This window comes from Chinchilla lanigera, unplaced genomic scaffold (genome assembly GCF_000276665.1).
Source record: "Chinchilla lanigera isolate Chin_1 unplaced genomic scaffold, ChiLan1.0 scaffold00051, whole genome shotgun sequence".
Lineage (NCBI taxonomy): Eukaryota > Metazoa > Chordata > Mammalia > Rodentia > Chinchillidae > Chinchilla > Chinchilla lanigera.
The window spans coordinates 13,433,200-13,454,852 of record NW_004955452.1 but is presented as its reverse complement, the minus strand read 5'-3'; the positions used below and the strand labels follow the sequence as shown (position 1 = coordinate 13,454,852).

The 21,653-nt window shown below is 34.7% G+C and overlaps 1 protein-coding gene across 7 annotated transcripts in view; it reads right to left on the bottom strand.

Annotated features, from left to right (window-relative positions):
• Positions 1 to 21,653, bottom strand: part of Zmym4 (zinc finger, MYM-type 4) — a 158,819-nt gene that overhangs the window by 58,308 nt on the left and 78,858 nt on the right. For 6 of the 7 annotated variants that reach the window (XM_013519646.1, XM_013519643.1, XM_013519642.1 and 3 more), the window contains exons 3-5: positions 7,761 to 8,285; positions 5,824 to 5,885; positions 5,299 to 5,469 (exon numbers count right to left, since the gene is read on the bottom strand). In XM_013519646.1, coding sequence (XP_013375100.1) covers positions 5,299 to 5,469; positions 5,824 to 5,885; positions 7,761 to 8,285 — 758 coding nt within the window. Of the gene's footprint in view, positions 1 to 5,298; positions 5,470 to 5,823; positions 5,886 to 7,437; positions 7,606 to 7,760; positions 8,286 to 21,653 lie in introns of those variants that run through there. The other variant, XM_013519647.1, reaches the window with a different exon arrangement.

The window sequence follows — 21,653 nt, the reverse complement described above, 5'->3', positions numbered from 1 at the left end:
ACAAAGTTTTACTTCCATAATAAAATTATAAGAAAGTGGTTTCATTGTTTATAATACAGTCCTTTAATCCAAGGGTCAGCAAACTTTTATCTGCAAAGGGCCAGATAGTAAATATTTTTGACTTTGCAGGCCATGTGGTTCTCTGTTACAATTACTCAACTGTCCTGGTAGTGCTTGCTTCAGCAGCACATATGCTCAACTGTCCTGGTAGAACTAAAACAACCACAGACAACATGTAAATAAATGAATGTGGCGATGTTTCAATTAAAATTTATTTAATAAATCAGTGGGCAGAAAAACAAAGAATTTTTAATGGGGAAGGTTGAATTTGGCCAGCCACTGATAACTTGCCAACCCCAGCTTTCTTAAAAATATCTATCTTAGGGCTCTCTATTCTGTATCATCATCTGCCTTACTTATGATAGCACACTATCCTAATGAAATTGTAGGATGCTTAACTATTTAACATGGTTTCCCATGTTTAACCTCTCCAACTATTTTTTTAAAATATATATGCAATATACATGTGTGTGTGCATCCCTGCTACTCCTATTCAAAACTTTACAATATAACCATCAATATTCTCATCAGAATTACATCAAATCTGCATTTTAATATAACAATAAATGACATCACAATATTTTTTTACATTTTAAAAAAGGGTCTCCAAGCTGTCTTTTATCTGACACAGTGCTATTTAGTTAATGCTAGAAATAGAGTATCTTTTTGATACAGCATCTCACTGGAAACTGATTTATAGAAATATGGCTATATTTTATAAAACTGTAAAACAACCGGGTATGCCGCTAATCTTTGATGAGTTCTGTCAGATCTCTAACAAAGACCCTTACCAGCAAATGATGGTAATTTTACCTCCCCATTTCCACTACTACTTCTTCTAATTTTCTTAACATTTATTGGGCCAAAAATCCAACAAGAGTTAAACAATAATGCTGGGGCTGGGGATTTAGCTCAGTGGTACAGCACCTGCCTGGCAAGTGCAAGGTCATGAGTTCAATTCCCAGTACCGGAAAAAAACAACAAAAAAATGCTAACATCAGTAGTCTATAACTCCTTCAGCAATTCCTAACAAAGGTTCTCAACATTTTACTTTGAAACTCAATAACTGCTATTGATCTAAAATGATATTTCTTTGCTATGATCAAATGAGTATCTATTATAAACAATGTGTATTGAATTACATGAGATATATTTTGGCATCTAACAAAGTTACTATGTAGCTACTCATGCTGCTGATGAAAATATATGTATTTAAAACTTCTTAATATTGACTTATCCTGATATCCATATGTTACATAGCAGTGGTGGTGAACCTATAGCATGTGTGCTGCTGCAGGCTGTTTCAATCACTGAAACATCTAAAAGGTTTCCCATTACTGTTATACAGTATATTAAAGCAACTCTCCAGCAAAAAAAAAAAAAAAAAAAAAAAAAAAATTTAATCTCACAAAATTCCAGAAAAAAATCAATATTCATTAGCTGAAACTGATGGCCTCTAATCAGCTCTTATTCTGTATGATGACAATTCCAAACTTCAGACACTTTTAAAGCCACAAGCGTACGTACTACTTATAGTAAACTAAGTATGCATCTTAAGTACTCTGAACACCCCATAAAGCCTTCAAAGCAGCATGTTTGGCTTGTGTGTCCATCAAAAATAGCTAATTTTCTAAATATCTGATACAAATCAATGCTTAGCAAATAATTGATAAATGCATTTTAAGAAGTAAATATCTGATTGATGACCCAAAAACTTTCAGAAGCAAAACAAAAGTACTAAAATAAAAAGCTCTTTATGAAAATCTTTATTTTCTTTTCATTTACCACAAAGGAGGACCCGTACCAAGTATCTCCCAACAGTATTTTAGAAATAAAGAACAAGGTTTCTACAAATTAACTTCATATGGCTAAAATACAGTACCAACATTTCAGTATTTATATTCCACTTTCCAAGCTTGCATGAATGACTAATGTGACACTTAGGTAATTTGCTTTCCTGTCTCAATTTATTTATTTCAATGAAAGAGTATAAATTAGCTCTCCTTTTATTTTGATAAGAACCATGAATTTAACATAATATTTACTGAATATTGAGCCTTCAAAACACAAAGAAAAGGGGAAAAAGAAAAAAAGGTTTGTGTCTGCTCAAAATTTCTATTTTAAAACCTTCAGGTGTTTTAAAAAATTAAACATTTACTTACAGAAAGATTGTAGATTAAGTAAGGCCTTGAGTGTGACCCTAGGCTAGCTTTTTCTAACATGGCTTTGAGTAATTAACTTAATTTCTATGAAATTCAACTCCATATTTTACAAATGTAGTTAAATAACCTGTACTCAAGCCATCTTATACACAGTTATTTTATACAGGGATGAAACAACATAGCATAAATAAAAACATCTGTAACTATACAGTCACAACAGAAAATACTATAGTAACATGCAAGGAATTAGAATGAAGAAATGAAACTGGGAAATTAAACGATGTTATACCAGTAACAGAAGCAGAAGGATGATGACAACCTGGAAATTTGTAACTAAAATAACCAAGAGCAAGTTAAATATGTATGCACACGCTTCAGTATCTTAGGAATTCATATGGGAAAGTAAAGAAACTAGACCAAAATGAATTGTATAAAAAGAGGAATTAAGAAGTTAGCAGAAAGTAAAACTACAAAGTTAAGTATCAGTAAAGCCAAGGAAGGCTTTGAAAAGGTACCAGAACCTGAAACTATGATTTTATTAAACCATGAAAAAAGTTACTAGTAATTAATGGTCAAAAGTAAAGGCTGATCACAACTATAAAATCTATCAGTATTTTTTGAAAGGTTAGTATTATTATTTTTGAGACTAAGAAAACAACACACTGGAATCCCCTTTTCTGGTCCATGGGAAATTATTAAGATTAATAAAGAATTATACAGCATTAAAAAGCCAGGAATGTAGATTTCCAATCACTATAGGGGAGAAACATCCAAAAGAGCAGCATAATGATGAGACAGATAATAGAAGAGGACTAGAAAATAGAGGGAAGAAGGAAGGAGGAGCTGGGAGAAGGAAAGATAAGATCAGTACCTGTAATTCAACATGAGCTCTCATGAAGGGTTTCTAAGAGAATTATCAAAGGTTTGGTCCTACAGGATTGGTCAGGCTAATAACAGAGAGGAATTCTCAGGGAAAACCTAGTTTTACCCACTCACCTGCTGGGACTGCTTTATGGTAGGGTCAGCATAAAGAATGCTTTTGGATCTTATGTCCCGAACCTACCCATATTACTGCTTTGTTGTCAAGTGTCCAATCAATCAGGTCTGAGCCTCTGGGGGAAGTTCTCCCCTGTAGTCATGATAAAACTTCATACTTAGTACTTTGGAACACATTTCATAATTTTGAGTAAGTACAAAAGATATAGGCATTTCTATCCATTTCATCCTATTTATATTCTCTAGCCACTGGAACCAAACTCTCTAGTACCACTGTATTTGTACTTTTCATTTCAAGAAAATGTCGCTAGATAATGTACAAAAGAACGAGATGCCTTTGGTACCCTGCCAGCATTATAATTTCCTATACATTCCCTATGTGCACATTGAGGCATGTAAATAGATTCAGGATCTGCCTAACATACCACCATGCTTGTAGTGTTCTCAAACACACAATGCTACATGAACTTTCCCTGGGTATCAGAACATTTATTCCTAATTTTGGTATTATTTCCTGTTTATCTGCTTCTAAAAGCATGTGAAATTTTAATCTACCTTCTACTCAAATACTTTCATATCCTCTTCCATGTTTTCTTTGTTCCAACTATACTCATATCCATTCAATTCCTACAGTTTTACTATCACTATTCTGATACGTCTATCTTCTCCTGGGTACCACAGAATTCTTGCTTACATGAGTGTCAATTTAACTCAGATGAATCATCCACCTCCAAAATCACTTTGCTCTAACTACCCACTTTTCCATCTCTGTTTTCTAAAGCAGTGCTTCTCAACAGTACATGTTTTTGTTCTCCCAGGAGACACTTGGCTGCACTGGAGATATCTGTGTCTGTTACAGCTGGAGATGGGACACTGTTATTAATGGCATATACTAGGTAGCGGCCAAGAATATTGCTAAACATCCTCCAATGCACATGGCAACTCCTCTTAACAAAAAACTCATCTGGCACAAAATGTCATTGGTGTTAAAAGTTGAAACATGAATGAAAATGTCCTCAAACCCTATTATATAATAGAAAGATAGGAAAAGGTAAAGTTTTCACCAGATCAAATATAATTTCAGAGAAATTGTTAATTCATGCTATCTTCTCATCCTCTAAATTAATGCCACATGTACAAAATATGGGCTGTCGGGCTGGGGATTTAGCTCAGTGGCACAGCGCCTGCCTGGCAAGTGCAAGGTCATGAGTTCAATCCCTGGTACTAGGAAAAAAAAAAAACAAAAAACCCCACAAAAAACACACAAAAAAAGATCGGACAAAATATGGGCTGTCTTCAAATAATCGCTCCTGTAGTCATCCTCTGGACTCCTTCCTACATTTCAAAATAATTACAGCATCTGATACAACTTTCTTCTATTCCAATCACTGCAATGTGATTATCCACAAGGATAATTTAGCTGACTATGACTTCACAGTTACAGGATCCCTACAACTTTTACCTCCAGAGCAACTGTGAAATAGCAGAGCTCCACCTTTGCCCATACTAAAAAAAAAAATCTAAAATTTGAGATCATGGACAGTCAACAAAGCCTCCTTTTCCTTTTACCCACTAACCCAACATACTGGTTCTTCAAACAAGCCTTCCAAAGACAGTCTGTTCAGTAACCCCTCCTGAAAATGTAAAATCCACACCTAATCTGTACCTCATTAGCAGTAACTGCAAAAGGCTTGTCATTCTATATTGAGTCACAACACAAACCTATAAATCCTATAAATGCACCATTACGCCTTCAATTATAACTGAAGCTATAACCCTTCAGCTATAACTGTATCAATCTCAAATCCTTGAAGACTACCATTTCCTTAATCCTGCACTAAAATGCATTGAAAACTCAGTGGTATTAAGAAACAGATGATTAAAAGCCTTAATTACTACTCAAGAAAACTTTCATAACTCTTGATAATGCCTTGTAAAACAATTCAAATTGCCTCAACCTCCTTTAACAGTCTCCTTTCACTCTGTCAACAAACTACTTCACTTAAGTACTTCCTCTCTGAAATGAATAATTCAATGTGTGAACAAAAAGAAGGGGTTAAAAAAAAGGTGAAATGTTTACTTGAGCATTTTCAGGTTCATCTTTAATTTTGTCTAGTAGTCCCTGCTGTGGTGCCATTGCTTTGTCATACTCATCATCCAAAGGTTCTTCTTTAATTCTAATATTTGATGCAAAGGAATTCCCCAGTTCCGAACCAATGGATTCTTTATTGGCAAATGGGTAGCTGGAATCCTAAAACACAATATAAAGGATTAATAAGTATTCAAATGTTAAAATTATTCCTCTTCAGGCTTAACCCAAAGAAAAGCTCATTGGTAATGAACCCTGTGGACATTCACTAGAGTCTCTATGCCTAAAAGGAAATGTGCTATAGATCTACGTATCAAATACAAATAAAGAACCTAAAAGCTGAGGCGTCTTAGAATGTCTCCAAAGACATCCTACTCAAATAAAACAATGTAAAAAAAAAAAAAAAAAAAAATCAGAGCTCTACCTAATACATATAAAGAGTTTAGAAAGTGACATAAAGAAAACTTTGACACTTGCCACAGGTAACAGTAATCTACATACACACTGAAAACTTACCCTAAAGTTTGTTTCTGGGGTTTGTGGTAAATGGGTATGTAATGTTTCTTCAACTTGATTAGCTATTGAAAGAAAAACAAACAAACAAACAAATGTATATGAATAACAAATCTTATAGAGTGACCTAGAAAGCTATCATTTGTTAATCACCTCTCTTTTTCCAACACAGATGTTCATTAGAGTGAATTGGGTCCCAAAAAACACCCAGAAGGTGGTTTCACTCAAAGCTCTGCACAATATTGTCCTCACCTATCTTTTAGCCTTACTTCATACCTTTTGCTTGCTCAACCATAAAGTGGTTACTTTATTCACTACCCTCTGAAAATGTCTTATTCTGCTTTACTTCTGCTACTTCTATACCAAGTCTCCTCTATCCTAATGTTTACACAGTTTTCTAGACTCTGCTCAGTTCAAAATTCACCTCTCCTCTACAAATATCCCTATTCACTAACTTAAAATTTACCTCTATCCTCTAAGGATATGTAAAACACACTGCTTTCACTATTTGAAAGAAACCTTGTACTGCCTTGTAACAAATTCTTCTACCACTGTCTTTAATTATAAATAAATTCAAAAAAATTTTTAAATAATAATTATAAATAAATCTTATGCTATTAAACTGGTCACTGATACTTCTATTTAACTTATCTGTTCCTTTTGTTAGACACTAACTTCCTTCAGAACAAAAGACTTCACTAACTTTTGACATCCTTTCTAGGAGTACTAAAAATATACACTGAACAATATATATCAGAAAATACACTCTTGCACAGTCTTGTATACTCATGTATACTCAAAACATGTATACTCAAAAAATCACGTATACTCCAAACAGTTGTACTTTTTAACTAGACTGGTTTGTCCTTTCTATCCTGTATTTCTTAGTACTATCAGAAGAAGTATAAGGATTGGTATAGTATACTTGCTCTCCTTCACATCAATTTAACATTTGAGCCTGGCCTGGTGGCACACACCTGTAATCCCAGCACTCAAGAAGCTAAGGGAGGAGGATCACAAGTTGGAGGCCAGCCACAGCAAGTTCAAGGCTGACCCAGACTACTTGGCAGGACCCTATCTTTAAAAAAAAAATCATGAAAGGATTACAATTTTCACTACACCAGGTTATGCCTCAAGAATACAAAGATGAATTAAGATACAATCTGTCCTCCAGAAACTCCCATACTAGCAGATAGGGCAAAACAACAACAAAAAAAGAACTATAATATTCTGTGACAAATACTATAAATGTGAGGCATAAACAAAATGCTACAGAATTATAGATAAGGAAACCATTCTCCATTTTAGAGTGGTTAGGAATGACTATAAAGTAGAAGAGGTTATGAGTTAGGCATTATTAGGTAAGAAGTACTTTTCCAGGTATATATACAGAAAGAGAAAATGACATACAGGCAAATGAAACATTAAGAAGAAAGGAAGACACAGAAGAAAATATGTGATATATTGAAAATGGAACTAGAACTATAAAGTACAGTGTACTGGACAAAGAGGCTCAAAAGAAGCCTCAAGAAACTTCTAAAACATAAAATATAAACTTTTTAAAAATCTTCCTAATTTAGACTTATTGGTGGAACAGCAGTTTGAATCAGTGCTTACAGCACAAAGAAGTTAAATCCAACTTCAGGTTCCAATGTTCAACCAAAGAAAATGAACAGGTGATTCGAGTATCTTTCCTTCTCATCAAAATATTGCAACCAGGGAAGGGAGAAATGAGGCTTAGAGCTATTTTTCAACCATTTATACCATTACCAAAAGTTACTGGGAGAAATTCAGTCACTCTGCAAAGAACAAGGATAAAAGAAAAATGACAAGCTTATAATGAATTTAACTTGATATTTCACTTAACATCAAAAGTAATAAAAGCTGTATTATCAGTACTTTGTTACTGTATTTTAAGGTTCTGTTCCAACAATTATTACCTGCTTTATCAAAAAAACTGCTTTTCAACCTTGAATCCAAATCTTTATGGGGTTTATCCAACCGTTTTTCACGTTCATGATAAGTTAGGTCTCTATTTTTCTCCTTTCCAGAAAATGTCTCTTTGCTGTTTTCTCTTACTAGACTAAAATCTTTCCGTATTGACTTAAAAACAGAAACCTGATCAAACTGTTTAGGAAAGTCTTTTTTTAATTTATTTTGAATTTGTATTTCATTTTCATTGTCTGATTCATGCTGTGTGACTCTTCTCTCTACTTCCAAGCTATCATCAGTATGAATTGAAGAAACAAGATTCTCTTTTGAACTAAAATCCTGTTCATCCTCATTGTCACTACCAACGACTGGAATTCCTGCAAGATCCCCAGAGTTCAAAAAATAATCATCTTCATCCAGCAATGAATTTTCAGATCCTGTTTGATTCGGCATTCCATAAGACATGCTGTCAAGGGTAGGAGTTAGGTTGTGGTCTATATCTTCAGACATTTCTGTATCCATGATACCACCACCTTAAAAAGTAAAATACTGTTTAGACAAATGATAGTGCTAAAGATGACCACAATTATAAGGTCTGTCTGGTATTTAACCAAATATGTTTTTTTCTTTTCAAATAAAATATTGATATCATCATTATAGTATTCATTTAACATTTTAATATAGATGCGATAGAAATGACTATCCCTTAGTTAAGGAACTGGGGAGCCAAGATTGAAAAACTTCAGGCTAGAAAGGAAGACAAGGTGATATGGAGAAAAGAGCACCAATCTCAGAATCAGACATATCTGTGGCGAAAGCATAGCACAATCCTTAAGATCTGTGATTCTGAGGAGGAAACTCTTGAGAATCTATGTGGAAAACTGCATAATACTCACCTTGGAGATTAATTTGTGGTGAGGATTAATGATAGTTATGTATAAAGGCCCTATTAAAACAGTGACCGAAACACAGAAGGTTAATATAAAAGTGATAATTATAATTTTATAATGAATATTCTGGGTAGCTGAGCCCAAAATACTCAACCTGCATCTTAGGTCTCATGAGTCCCGTTTTCTCTGTGCTAACACCACTACAAATTGAAAGCAATTAATATTTAAAATAGCATTTAAAGAAAAATAAAATTTAGCCATCCTAAAATTTTTTTGAAAAACTGCTTACTGCTCTAACTATATGCTAAAGTCTTTCCCGCTCCAAAACAAAGAAAATTTTAAACCTTACTATACTGCTTTCATCCCTTTTCTTCACAAACTTGTAGAAAGAAAAAAATTTTTTACATGTTTTTCTTTACTTCACCTCCCAATGATTAGTCCTTTGAAGTTAATATAATCAGTTCCATCTTCCCACTGAAACAACATCAGAGTCTAGTCAAATTGATTTTTTTTTGATCCTTATGTGGCATGGTCCTCCAGGATAAAATTTCTTTGATTTTTTTTTTTTGGTACTACATTTATTCCTACCTTTGTAACTGGCTTATTATTTTACAATTTACTTCCACCATTAATGGTTTCAATGTTAGTGTTTCTCCAGGATTCTAGTTCTTTTATTTCAGATTCATACTAAACTATTTTAGCCATGCATAGCCATGACATGTGCTACTGATGTTCTCATCACTAGCTTAGACCTTTCTTTCAAGATTTAGATATCTATATTCAACCTCTTGTATCTCTATTTAGACCTCTTGTAGGTCTATAGCGAACCTCAATTTAAAAATCTTTTAACTAAAACTCATCAACCGACTCCAAACATACACATCTTCTACTTTCTTCACTTGATTAGTAGATTCAACAAAGCAGCAGTTGCTCAAGATGGAAAAAAGAGTAATTTCAATTCTCTTGAGAAATTCCATCAACTGTACTGGTTAATCTCTCAATTCTATCTCTTCCACTGTAGCATCTAACTCTAATATTTCCAATTTCTTTCTGTTCTATTGCAGTATATTCAACAATGCTCTGAACCCACATAAATATCTAGGAAGCAAATATATTCTTACAAGCTCTACATCCAAACTACATTTAATTGGTCCATGAGAAGGCAAACTGGAACTACTGAAAAGCAAAATGAAGCAAGAAATGAAAATATAAGTGGCACTGGAATCCTTATTTTTAACCTGTTCTGAAAGCTCAGATAAACGTTCATGTGATTGGTTTTTCAACTCCTGCAGAGATGCCATCCTCCAATAAATTCCTCTTTTTGTTTAAGTTATTTGTAACTAAGTCCTAACTATAGAGTTAACATAAAAGATTTCCTCAAATTGTCCTCTCCATAGAGACCCCAATATTATCTTTCTAAAAACATCAATCAGCCAGGTGTGGTGGTATGGGCCTGTAATCCCAGCACTTCTGGGCTGAGGCAAGAGAACCGCCATTGAGTTCAAGGCCAGCCTGAACTACACAGCAAGATCCTGTCTCAAAAAAAGAAAAATAATCATTCCATATTATACCCTCTGGTGAGATCCAACAATAGCTCCCCAATGCCTAAAGTACTGATTCACTCACTCAGCATGTATTCTGTGGTACTGTGTTAGACGCTAAGGCTGAAATGATGCAAAAATTGTTAACAATTCCTATTTCTCAAGAGCTAGAAAAAATACTGAAACTGAAAAATAAGAAACAATGTAATGATGAACAAATAAAAATCTGAGTTCCTATGATGCCAAAGTGAGGGAGAAGGGACTTTCTCTTTAAAAGAAGAAAAACGCTTAATAATAAATGTGGAGAAAAGAACAGATTTAGAATAATCACTCTTTCCTACTTTCTAAAATAATTCAAATGAGAGAACAAAAAATAGATGCTGATCACAGAGGATATGCCACAAGTAGCAGTACATGCCTGTAACCCTGACACTCTAAGAGGCTGGTGCAGGAGGAGCTCAAACTCAAGATCACCTTGGGCAACTCAGCACTTTAGTGAAATCCTGTATCACATTTTCTAAAATACTTTAAACAGGGTGAAGGTTAGAGACAAAGCTAATGAAAAGACCGTCTGTACTCAGTATGGGGATTGGGTAGGGAAGAACAAACCAAAAAAACTTTTTTCTTTTGTCTTTTCTGAGACAAGGTCTCACAGTGTAGTTCAGAGTGATCTTGAGCTCACTTTGTAGCTCAGGCTGGTCTCGAACTTGCAATGATCCTCCTGCCTCAGCCTCCCGAGTGCTGCGTTTACAGGCATGTGCCACCATACCCAGCTCAAAAAAACTTTTTAAAATGCCTGCAGGTGAAGCATTATCACATCTTTAACTTGCTTTCTCAAATTATACCCTACAAGAGAAACAGGGAGGGAAGAAGGGGAGAGTATGGCACTACAAACATTGGCTGTCTTATTTCAATTATTCCTTTTATTTGAAAATTCTCGTAATAAGAGAATAGGGTTAAAATATAAATACAGAAGCAGAGTGTAAACATGTAAACACACACACACACACACACACACACACACACACACCTACCTACCAGACTGTTAGCACTTAAAGGTAAGGGCTAGAGCCTTTCCTATTCAATGTTTTATCCTTATAAGCAGGCCACACAGCAAATGCTCCCTAATTGTTTCACTTTGCATAGGGAGTACTTTAAGATATATAGATGACCAAAAAAAGGTAATATTGCATGCAATCTTTCATAGCATTTAAATTCAGGATAGAGTATCAAGAGAAAGAGATAGTCACCAGGAAATATTGGATCCTTAATGTATACCAAAACAACTTCTAGATGTATCTAAGTATGAACAGTTTTTTTAAAAAGGCCATGGAAGAATTATTTTTAAATTAATTTTATTGGTACACCTTAGATTTACATAATGATCGCACTCATCATAGGGAATCTGTACCTGTACATAATATATCTTGATTCTTCTTTCTCCCCCATTTTCCTCCCCTCCCTTCTATACTTCTTGTCCCTATTTACAAAAACTTTGTTTCCATTTTTCCTTCTATTCTTTTTTTCTCTTTTCTCTTCCTTCCCTTCTTCCACCCCCTACCTTGTTCCTCTTTCCCATTTGAGCATTTTCTTCCTATTTCCCAATATAACTATTATACATTTTGGTCCTTATTTACCCTTTTGGTTTCTCACACAAGAAAATGCAATATTTACACATGTGTGTCTGATTTACTTTACTTAAAAGTGTATGGTCTCAAAGTGCATCCATTTACCTAGAAATGTCTCAAGTTTATCCTTCTTTATGGCAAAATAGGTTTTTTTTAAGTCATAAAGTAAGAACAAGCCTTTTGAATGATGACAAAATGTAGAAAAGAATAATTTAATGACTAAAAATATAAAACATCAAATGTGATACAGAAATTCCTAAAGAGAAGCAAACTAAATCAAAAGATAAAGAGATAAACTGCATAAATAGATTTCTTTACATTACACAGGGAGGTAATAGCCTTAATAAAGACTCACTGTTCAATAAAGAAACAACCAACCAAATACAAAGAGTTTAAGCATACATTTCAGAAGCAGGGTAATACCAACGGTCAAAAAGAGAAATGTGAATCAGCAATGCAACAAAATATCATGTTCACAGAAGCTGGTAATGACAACAAGGTTTTCATGACTCTTTCAACCATGGTACAAGCTAAAGTTGGCAAACTATGGCTCAAGACCAAAAATTGTATTTAGGAGTCTGTGGAAGAGACCATATGATGGATACAAAGTAGCAAATGTTTACTATCTGGTCCTTAACAAAATTATGTGGCAGCCCTTTTGGTCAAAAACTACTAGTAGGAATATAAACTGGTCCAAAAATAATAAAAGAGAAGTTAGGCAGTATTTATGATACTCTGACTATACATATCTCTGAACCTAGTAATACTTTCAAGATTTATTCTGAAGGTATAACCTCATTAAAAATCTATTTTAAAAGTTGTGGCAGCAAAAGACTAGAAACAGCTTATTTATTCACCAATAAAATTACATTAATTATAGTACTTGCAGACGTACAACAATATTGTATTGTTTAAAACAATGAGGCAGGTTTAACATGTTCCTAAGATCAACTGAGGAAAAATTAAGCATACATAAAAACTACGTAAAAAAATCTTTTACTGGTTTTCTAAGAAGCAAAACTGGATGATTACAAGAAACATTTTTCAACTATCACCACTTTTATCTTTCTTTATTGCTGTCTTTTTGAGACAGGGTCTCATTATGCAGTTCAGACTGGCCTTGAACTCACTTTGCAGTGCAGGCTGGCCTCAAACTTGAAGCAATCTCCTGCCTCAGCCTTCCGAGTTCTGGGATTACAGGCATTTACCACTATGCCCAGCTTCCACGTTTATCTTTGAGTTTTGAAGCACATACATGTATTATCTATCTAAAAATGTAAAAATATTTGATAATGCATTGTATATTTAAAGCTTTCTTAGAGATGTCAATTTCTAATGAAACATCTGTGATGTTCTTATCACAATAAAATTTTATGCAGTTAAAATGTACTATTCTATTAAATGCAAAATAATTTTTCTAACCTTTGTGAGAATTAAAACTTGTATGCTTAGTTCTTAATCAGTCATGTCTAGGTTGGTTCCTAGATCCAGCCTAAGAGCCTACATAAGAACAGGGCAGGGGTGAGGAGCTTTAACTCCCCAACACTGCATATGTACTTGCACAGGATATCTGAAGAAAAACAAGGACATTATGCTACAATTGAGTGTGCTAATGAATAAGGACAGAGAAAAGATAAAACTATTAGGTATTTGCAGGTGATAGAAAAAAATTGTAAGTGTGAAAGGAAGTCATTAAAAGATCCTAGAGAGGGATTAACATGATTTATGTTTTATATATGGTTTCTGTAAACTGTAAGAATGTTAAATGTTGTAAGAAGGTAAAGAATTAAAAGCAGGAAGACGAGTTAGGAAACTACTGCAATAACCCAAAGAAAAGCAAGGCCAGGGTAGTAACAAGTATCAGAGGTGGTCAGACTTTTCTTGATATATGAAATGCTAGATATGGAAGAAGAGCACAACAAGGTATCATTTTTTGAGACGAGAACACTAAAAGAAGATCAAAATAAAGAAAGTAGGATGAATACTGTTTGATTTTAGGCCTGTTAATTTGGTATCTTAATAAATCTTCAAATGAGGATATCAAGAAGGCAGTGAGATGTATCAGTCTATACTCAAAGATGAGACTCTCAAATGCTGGGTGTGGTGGCACAAACCTGTAATTCTAGCTAGTGAAAGCAGAAGTACAATGAGTGTGAGTTCTCAAGGCCAGTCTGGGCAATTTAGTAAGGCTGTGTCTCAAAATAAAATTTAACTTAAAAAGGTCTGAGGAGCCAGGCATAGCTGTCCACACCTGTCATCCCAGCACTCGGGAGGCTGAGGCATGAGATTCCTGTGAGTTCAAGGCCAGTCTGAGATACAAAGCAAGACCCTGTCTCAAAAAAACAAAACAAAATAAAAATATCTGAGCATGTGGCCTATTGGTAGAGCAACTGCCAATCAAGCATGTTGGGGGGGGGGGTGTGTTGATTCTTTCCAAGTAAGGACAAAGAAGCTTGAGATTAATCAATAAAGAAGCAGTACTTAAAACTGTAAGACTAGATAATATCACATAGTGAGTTGTTTTACAACATATGGTAAAGAGCAGAATCTTGAGATGCTTCAACATTTAAAAATCCAGGATAGGACACGACTTTAGCTCAGTGACACAGTGCCTGCCTGGAAAGTGTGAAGTCCTGAGTTCATCTTGGTACTCCCCACAAATCCAGTAGACCAGCACTCAGGAGGCTGAGACAGGAGGATTGCCATGAGTTTGAGGCCAGCCTGGCCTCAATCCAGAGGAAAGAAAAGAATCAGAAAAAATAAGATAGACTAGCCAATAAGTAAGAGGGAAAAGAGAATAACCAGTCATAATGAACACTGTACTAACATGTCTGGTAAAATAAAGATTGAGAATTTATTGTTATTATTATTGACAAAGCTAAAATGAACTTCTAACTGAACAAGAGGTGTTATCAATGGGAAAATGAGTGCATAAGCCAGTGGAGTGATCTCAACATGGTCTAGGAGGAGCTAACTCAAGAACCATACCTATAGATAACTCTTCAAAGAAATTTCACTCCAAATTAAAGAAAATAAGGTGAAACTAAAAGTCTAGAGTCAGTAAAAACTTCGTGACTTTTTAAAATTCTTGTGTCTATGAGAATTTTTTCTTTGAAGATGAAGACTATTACAACTTTGTAATATGCCCATGGTAATGATCCACTGAAGAGGAATTAACAGAGCTAGGTTGTAGTGACAGACGTGTAGGCCCACCTCTTCAGGAGGCTGGGGCAGAAGGATCAAAGGTTTGACGCCAGTCTCATGTCAACTTAGTAAGCCCCTGTCTCACAATAAAATGTAAAAAGGTGTGGGGATATAGCTCAGTGTTCTCTGATTTCAATCCCCAGGTAGGATTTTGTGTGGTGTGTGTGTGTGTGTGTGTGTGTGTGTATGCGCGTGCATACATTAAGAGGGAAACTAATATGTTCAGCATGTAGATCTTTGTACAACGAAGGCTGTAATTAGTAAAATGGGTAAGATGCAGTTTAGAGCTTGTGAAAGGAGAATTAAAGTTATCTTAGGCAATAGATAATGAGAGCAAATGTCATTATGCCAGGTAAAGTCAACTTTTACTCGGTCCTTATGCTGAATCCTTGCCTATGGTGTATCTTTTTTCAAAATATTATTTTTGTTAGTACATGCTTGCAATACATAATGATTATATTCATTGTGAAGAGTTGGTACATGTGCATAACACATCTTTTTATATCTCCTTCCTCTCCCCTTTCTCCCTCCATCCCTCCTTCTGTCGGGCCCATTCCTATCAGCAAAAGTTATCTTTCCTTGTTTACTATTATCTTTTATTTTTATGTACATATTTCATTTTAAGGTACAAACACCAAAAAAACCTCAATTACCATATAAATGACCATTGTGGAAGGACTGTTACTTTATTACTTAATTCTTCCTGTACATTTGTTTTTAATCTAAGTGCAATTATCAGAAATAAAGTAGTATCAACTGTAATTTCAACTTTAAAAAACAATCACCGGGGCTGGGGATTTAGCTCAGCAGCAAAAAGCGCCTGCCTGGCAAGCGCAAGGTCATGAGTTCGGTTCCCCGTACCAGAGAAAAACCAAAAAAAATAAAAAATAAAAATAAAAAATAAAAAACAATCACAGTTCTCTAACAATTTTCTGAGGCCATTACCATTCTCTGTAAAAGAACACAGAACCAAAACAAACTCCCAGGATAGCAAAAACAAACAATAAACATAAAAATGAGATAATCTGAGTACATTTTAAATAAAAATTCAAATTAGCATTTTGTCTCATCATAAGTGATGACTTGGCTGTTGCTACCATTTGATGTAAAACAAGCTACTAAATAATAAAAGCCCTCTTTAATCTATGAGATCACAAAATGTAGTTTAACAGTTAATCAACATTCATATAAAGCCAGAAACCATTAAACATGAAACATAAATGCCCTACACACTTATTTTACTTAAGACATACAGAAACACATTTGCCAATCCTGTGAAAATCAGCCAAGACTCTGTTAACAGATATGCTCATTTGAATTCTCTTTTAAATACCTGTAATGCCATCTACAGAACTGCAACTGAGTTTCTTTAAAGTGACTTTGTAAAGACACATACACTCACGTTTTTAATGACTTGTGTAGTCTTCCTAAAACATTCAGATTATTCAAAGAAACAATAGCTCCTTTTCAAAGATTTCATTAATGTAAAAAAGAATTATATACTTATGTTCATAAATACCAATACAATAAGTAAGTACGGGAACAAACAAAACTGATACCAGAAAATCATGCCAAATTGCATGGTCTGAAACTACTAGATGCTCTCCTAAGTCAGATTCATTCATTAACTGGCAAAGTGAGTCTTACACAGTACACCTGTGAAAGTTTGCATCTCTTTATAAATCAGGGACATACTGTACTAGATGCTTCTCAACAGCTGCTCCAGCTTTCAACCTTAGTAACAGACCCTGTGATTCTCATTAGGGCACACTTAAAGTAATAGAAAAACCGGCAATGCTATTTAGGATCCTAAGCTGAGGAAGACTCTTAGCTATCAATAGGTCAGTCACCAACAGAAAACTTCATGAAAATGGAGTAACTAGCATATAAAATTTCAGTCTACTTTCAAACTACAGGTATATTAAATTAGTGTACGATGGATAGTATTTTTTTAGATGGGCTAAAACAGAAAGCAAAGTGTAGCATATAGAAATAACAAGTAATGCTAAGAAAACCTTTGTGGGCATGAAAGTACTGTATGTCTCAATGTAAAACATTTCTAACAGAGTTGCAAAACTTTAAGAAGTTTGAAGCCAGTGGAATATTCAAATCAATTTGATTATTTTATAACTTACTAAAAGATGATTAACAAATGTTAACACTTGAAAGATCCTTGATAAAATGAATTTGATTTTACCAATTTTAATAGTCTATCTGTGTACTATTAAGGCTAAAATATTATGCTTTTAAAGAACACTATAGAGGGGCTGGGGATTTAGCTCAGTGGCAGAAGCGCCTGCCTGGCAAGCACAAGGTCATGAGTGCGGTTCCCGGTACCGGAGAAAAACCAAAAAAATAAAGAACACTATAGTGCCTAGGAATAGCTCCATGGTAGAGCATTTGCCTAGCATGTATAAGACCATAAGTTCAACGTACAGCACCAAAACAATAAATAGAGTACACTATAAAGTCTTTTATGGACCAGATAATAATCTGTTTCTTCACTGAGGACAACCAAAGACAACAGATTATGATACACTATTGAGAACAACGATCAAGAAATCAGACATATATACAAACTCATACAAACATTTAACACATATGTAGGGGCTGGGGATTTGGCTCAGAGGCACAGCACCTGCCTGGCAAGTGTAAGGTCATGAGTTCAATTCCCAGTACTGGAAAAAAAAAAAAAAATAATAATAATATGTATGTAAAAACTCAATGTTCTACTGAAACTGAAGCACATCACTACAAAAAGTTATTACATATTTTATGAAGTAAACTTTTTTTCTGGCAGGGTTGAGGATGAAATCCAGGGTCTCACACATCATGAGCAAGTGCTATACCACTAAGCTCCAGCCCAAAAACTCACATGTATTATAACATTACAGTATTTCATAGAGCATGTTACTTTCACAAGCAGAATAAAAAAAAAAAAAACAAAAATAAAAAGGCAAAAGTCATTTATGCCACTATTTATAGATGCAACATACTGAAGAAGTATAAGACAATTCCAACTCTGCTCCAATCACTAATGCTCCATAAACACTCTTGTCTTCCTTCTAAAAAAATTTCTGTAATATAATTAATGTTATCTATACAATGATTTTTTTTTTTTTTTTTTTTTTTTGAGACAGTGTCTCGCTATGCAGTTCAGGCTGGCCTTGAGTTCACTTTGTAGCCTAGGATAGTCTCAAACTCACAATGATCCTCCTACCTCAGACTCCCAAGTGCTGGGATTACAAGCATGCATTACCAGACCTGGCTTATACAATGATTTTTAAATTTTATTTTATCCCCTTCCTTGCCACCTAAGATTTACCTGGCATCTCTTTCTATTCAGATAAATAAGGATCTGTCCAACTTGAGAGCTTAATTTTTTTTTTTATGTGACAGCTTAATTTTTAATCTCACACTTTATAATCCAGATAAAACACAATGTTACAATAATGTTTTTTAAGGGCTTTGTAACTGTAGAGACAGAACAACTTGCACTTTTTTCAGGCACAGAGGCATTAGCACAGTAAATTTAAAACACCATTGTTTTATTACTCTCATGAGCTCATTAACACAGGACACACTACTTCTACAAGCGCATGACCAAGAAAGATGTTTAAAAAAGAAAAAACTCTCACTTGAATAACTATTGATAGTAAGGGTTAGTAAAACACAGCCCTTGATTGAAAACATATTTTTGAATGATGCCCAAATAAAGAATAATTTCTGTGTGTGCAGGCATGTGTGTTATTGAAGTTTGAACCCAAGGCCTGGTATAGAATAGGCAAGGCTTCTCCCACTGGGCTACATCCCCATTCCTTTTTACTTTTTATTTGTGAAAGGGTCTCACTAACATGGCCAACCAGGCCTCAAACTCATGATCCTCCTACTTCAGCTTCCCACACAGCTGGGACTACAGCTGTGCAAACAACACGTTACAAAAGTTTAAAAAATACACAGGAGCCGGGCGTGGTGGCACACACCTATAATCCCAGCACTCGAGAGGCTGAGGCAGGAGGATCATTGTGAGTTTGAGATCAGCCTGGGCTACAAAGTGAGCTCAAGGCCAGCCTGAACTGCACAGTGAGACCCTGTCTCAAAAAGACAAAAAAAGAAAAAAAACAAATAAAAAATATACAGGACCCTGAATTAATTCCCAACACCACAGTCAATCAACCAACCAATCAATTGTGTTAAAGAGAATAGTAACAATAATAATATGTAAAAAGCCATATTTGTTGGCCACAGTAAAGAAATCTTAAATATTTACTATTCGGTTCTTGATGAAAGATGCTTCTGACCCTTATAGTTGTATTGCTTTATATGGTTCACACAGCATTTAAAAAAAAAAAAAAATTGAAGGCATTATGTTAAACAAAGTGAGCTAAACAGCCTAGAAAACTACTCAGGACAGTCATCACAGAACTATTTCTGGGTTAAATTCAAAATCACTTAGAGCACAGACTGTAAATGATGCACTAGCTACAATACGGATTATGAAACGCTCCATGTCCAATCATAGTAGAGGTGATGCTCTTAGAATAATCTTCCTGCTGTAAATAACTAAAAACTAGATAAAACGTAAGTCTTTTCAGAATATAAACAACACAAGACTATGATATCCAAGAAAAAGGAAACAAAGTGAGTACTAAATTCATACTGGCTTTCAGTCTGTGAATATTTAGCAAACTCTACCACAGTGAGGAAAAGCTCAAGCAGAGTACACTAGTCTCAGTCTACCAAGGAGACAAGAGACAGAAGCTTAAGATAGTTTCAGCAGCTGGTATTTGCAGGACAAACTACCAGAGAAGACACAAACACAGAAAAAAGAGGCACTTAAAATTCATTAACTGCCTAGCAAGCTGCACATACACAGGGTGTAACTCTACAAGACTGAACACAAAACGACAACCAATGAGGTGTAAGAAGAAAAATTACTGGTGTTGCCACAAGGATGAGAATGCTTTTGACCTGTGTGTAACATGACCAATGAGACTCTGTAACTAAATAAACTCTAGTGCATCTAAACAATAAATTACTCTGCTTAAAACAAAAAGAAAATTTCAAACAAAATATAGACTGAAATACATACTACTAAATAAAAGAAGCCAATCTGAAAAGGCTACATACTGCATGATTCCAACTATATGTCATTCTGAAAAAGGCAAAACGGTGTTAACATAAAAACATCACTGATTTCTGTGAGAGAGAAATAAGGATGAACATGCTCAACAGAGATTTCCATAGCAGTGAAATTATTCCATATGGTACGATCATGATGGATACATGTCATAAAACATCAGTCAACATGGGGGACTATGAGTGATAATGATGCACCACTGTAGGTTCACTAATTTTGGCAAATATACCTCTGTGATCTGTGTTCTGTGGGAATGGGAGTAAGAAAGGCATAAAAATTCTCTTTATTTTCTACTGAGTTTTGTGTTAGCCTAAAATTGGTCTAAAAATTCATCTTTTAAGAAACAAAAAGAGACCCTATAACAATCAGTAGAGATGTTGAAATATCACAAGGTAAAGGGTTAATAAACCAGTGTGATGGCCCATGCCTGAGATCCCAGCACTCAGGAGGCTGAGCAAAAAGATCACGGTGAGTTCAACGCCAGTCTGAACTACATAGTGAGTTCAAGGACAGCCTGAACTTTCATAGTGAGACTCTGTCTAAAAAAACAAAAACAAAAAACAAAAAACACCAGAGTTAAACCCTTGAGTTGCTGCTACAGGATTATTAAAAACTGCATCTCAAAAAGATCAAACTAATTCAAAGTAAACAGGTCAGAAAAAAAATTCAACACCAACTCTTTAAAGGAAAAAAAATTAAATCAAAATATAAACATGATAAGCAGACAAATACAAACAACATTAAAAAAAAAAAACTTCCAGATCTAAAAAATGTTATCTAAAATAAAAATGCACTGGATAGGTTAATAGTGAAACAGACAATACAAAAGAAAAACAGCAGTGAAAGAGAAAGACAACAATAAAAACTATACAGACAAAATTACACAGAGTGCAAAAAAGGATAAAATCAACAAAGCATTCATTTGTCATATAACATGAGAGTCAGGAGGGATGATGACTTGAAGAAAACTTCCAAAACTTTTGAACCTAAAAATTCAGAAAGAAAAAATAAAATACTTTATAGTCTACAATTCAATAAAGCAAAAATAATCTTCAAAAAAGAAAGCAAAATATGTCACCAGCAGACATCATGACAAGGAATGTTAAAGTGCTTTAGAGAGAGGGGTAAAAAACATTAATGTAAACTTACTTCTCTACGAAAGAACAAAGGACACTACTAACTGACAGAACTACAGGCAGAAAAAGGAAATTCCATAATAACAAAGACTTCAGCGCTTCCCAGCCGGTAATTCACAAAACAAGTATTCAGAAATGTAGGAAATATATAAAAGCTGACAAGATACTATCAGCCAGTTCAATCTAAATGCTATTCATGAAGCTGGGCATGGTGGTGCACACCTGTAATCCCAGCACTCGGGAGACTGAGGCAAGAGGATCGCTGTGAGATCAAGACCAGCCTAGGCCACAAAGTGAGTTCAAGGGCAGCCTGAACTGCACAGTGAGACCTTGTCTCAAAAAGATTTAAAAAAAAAAAAAAA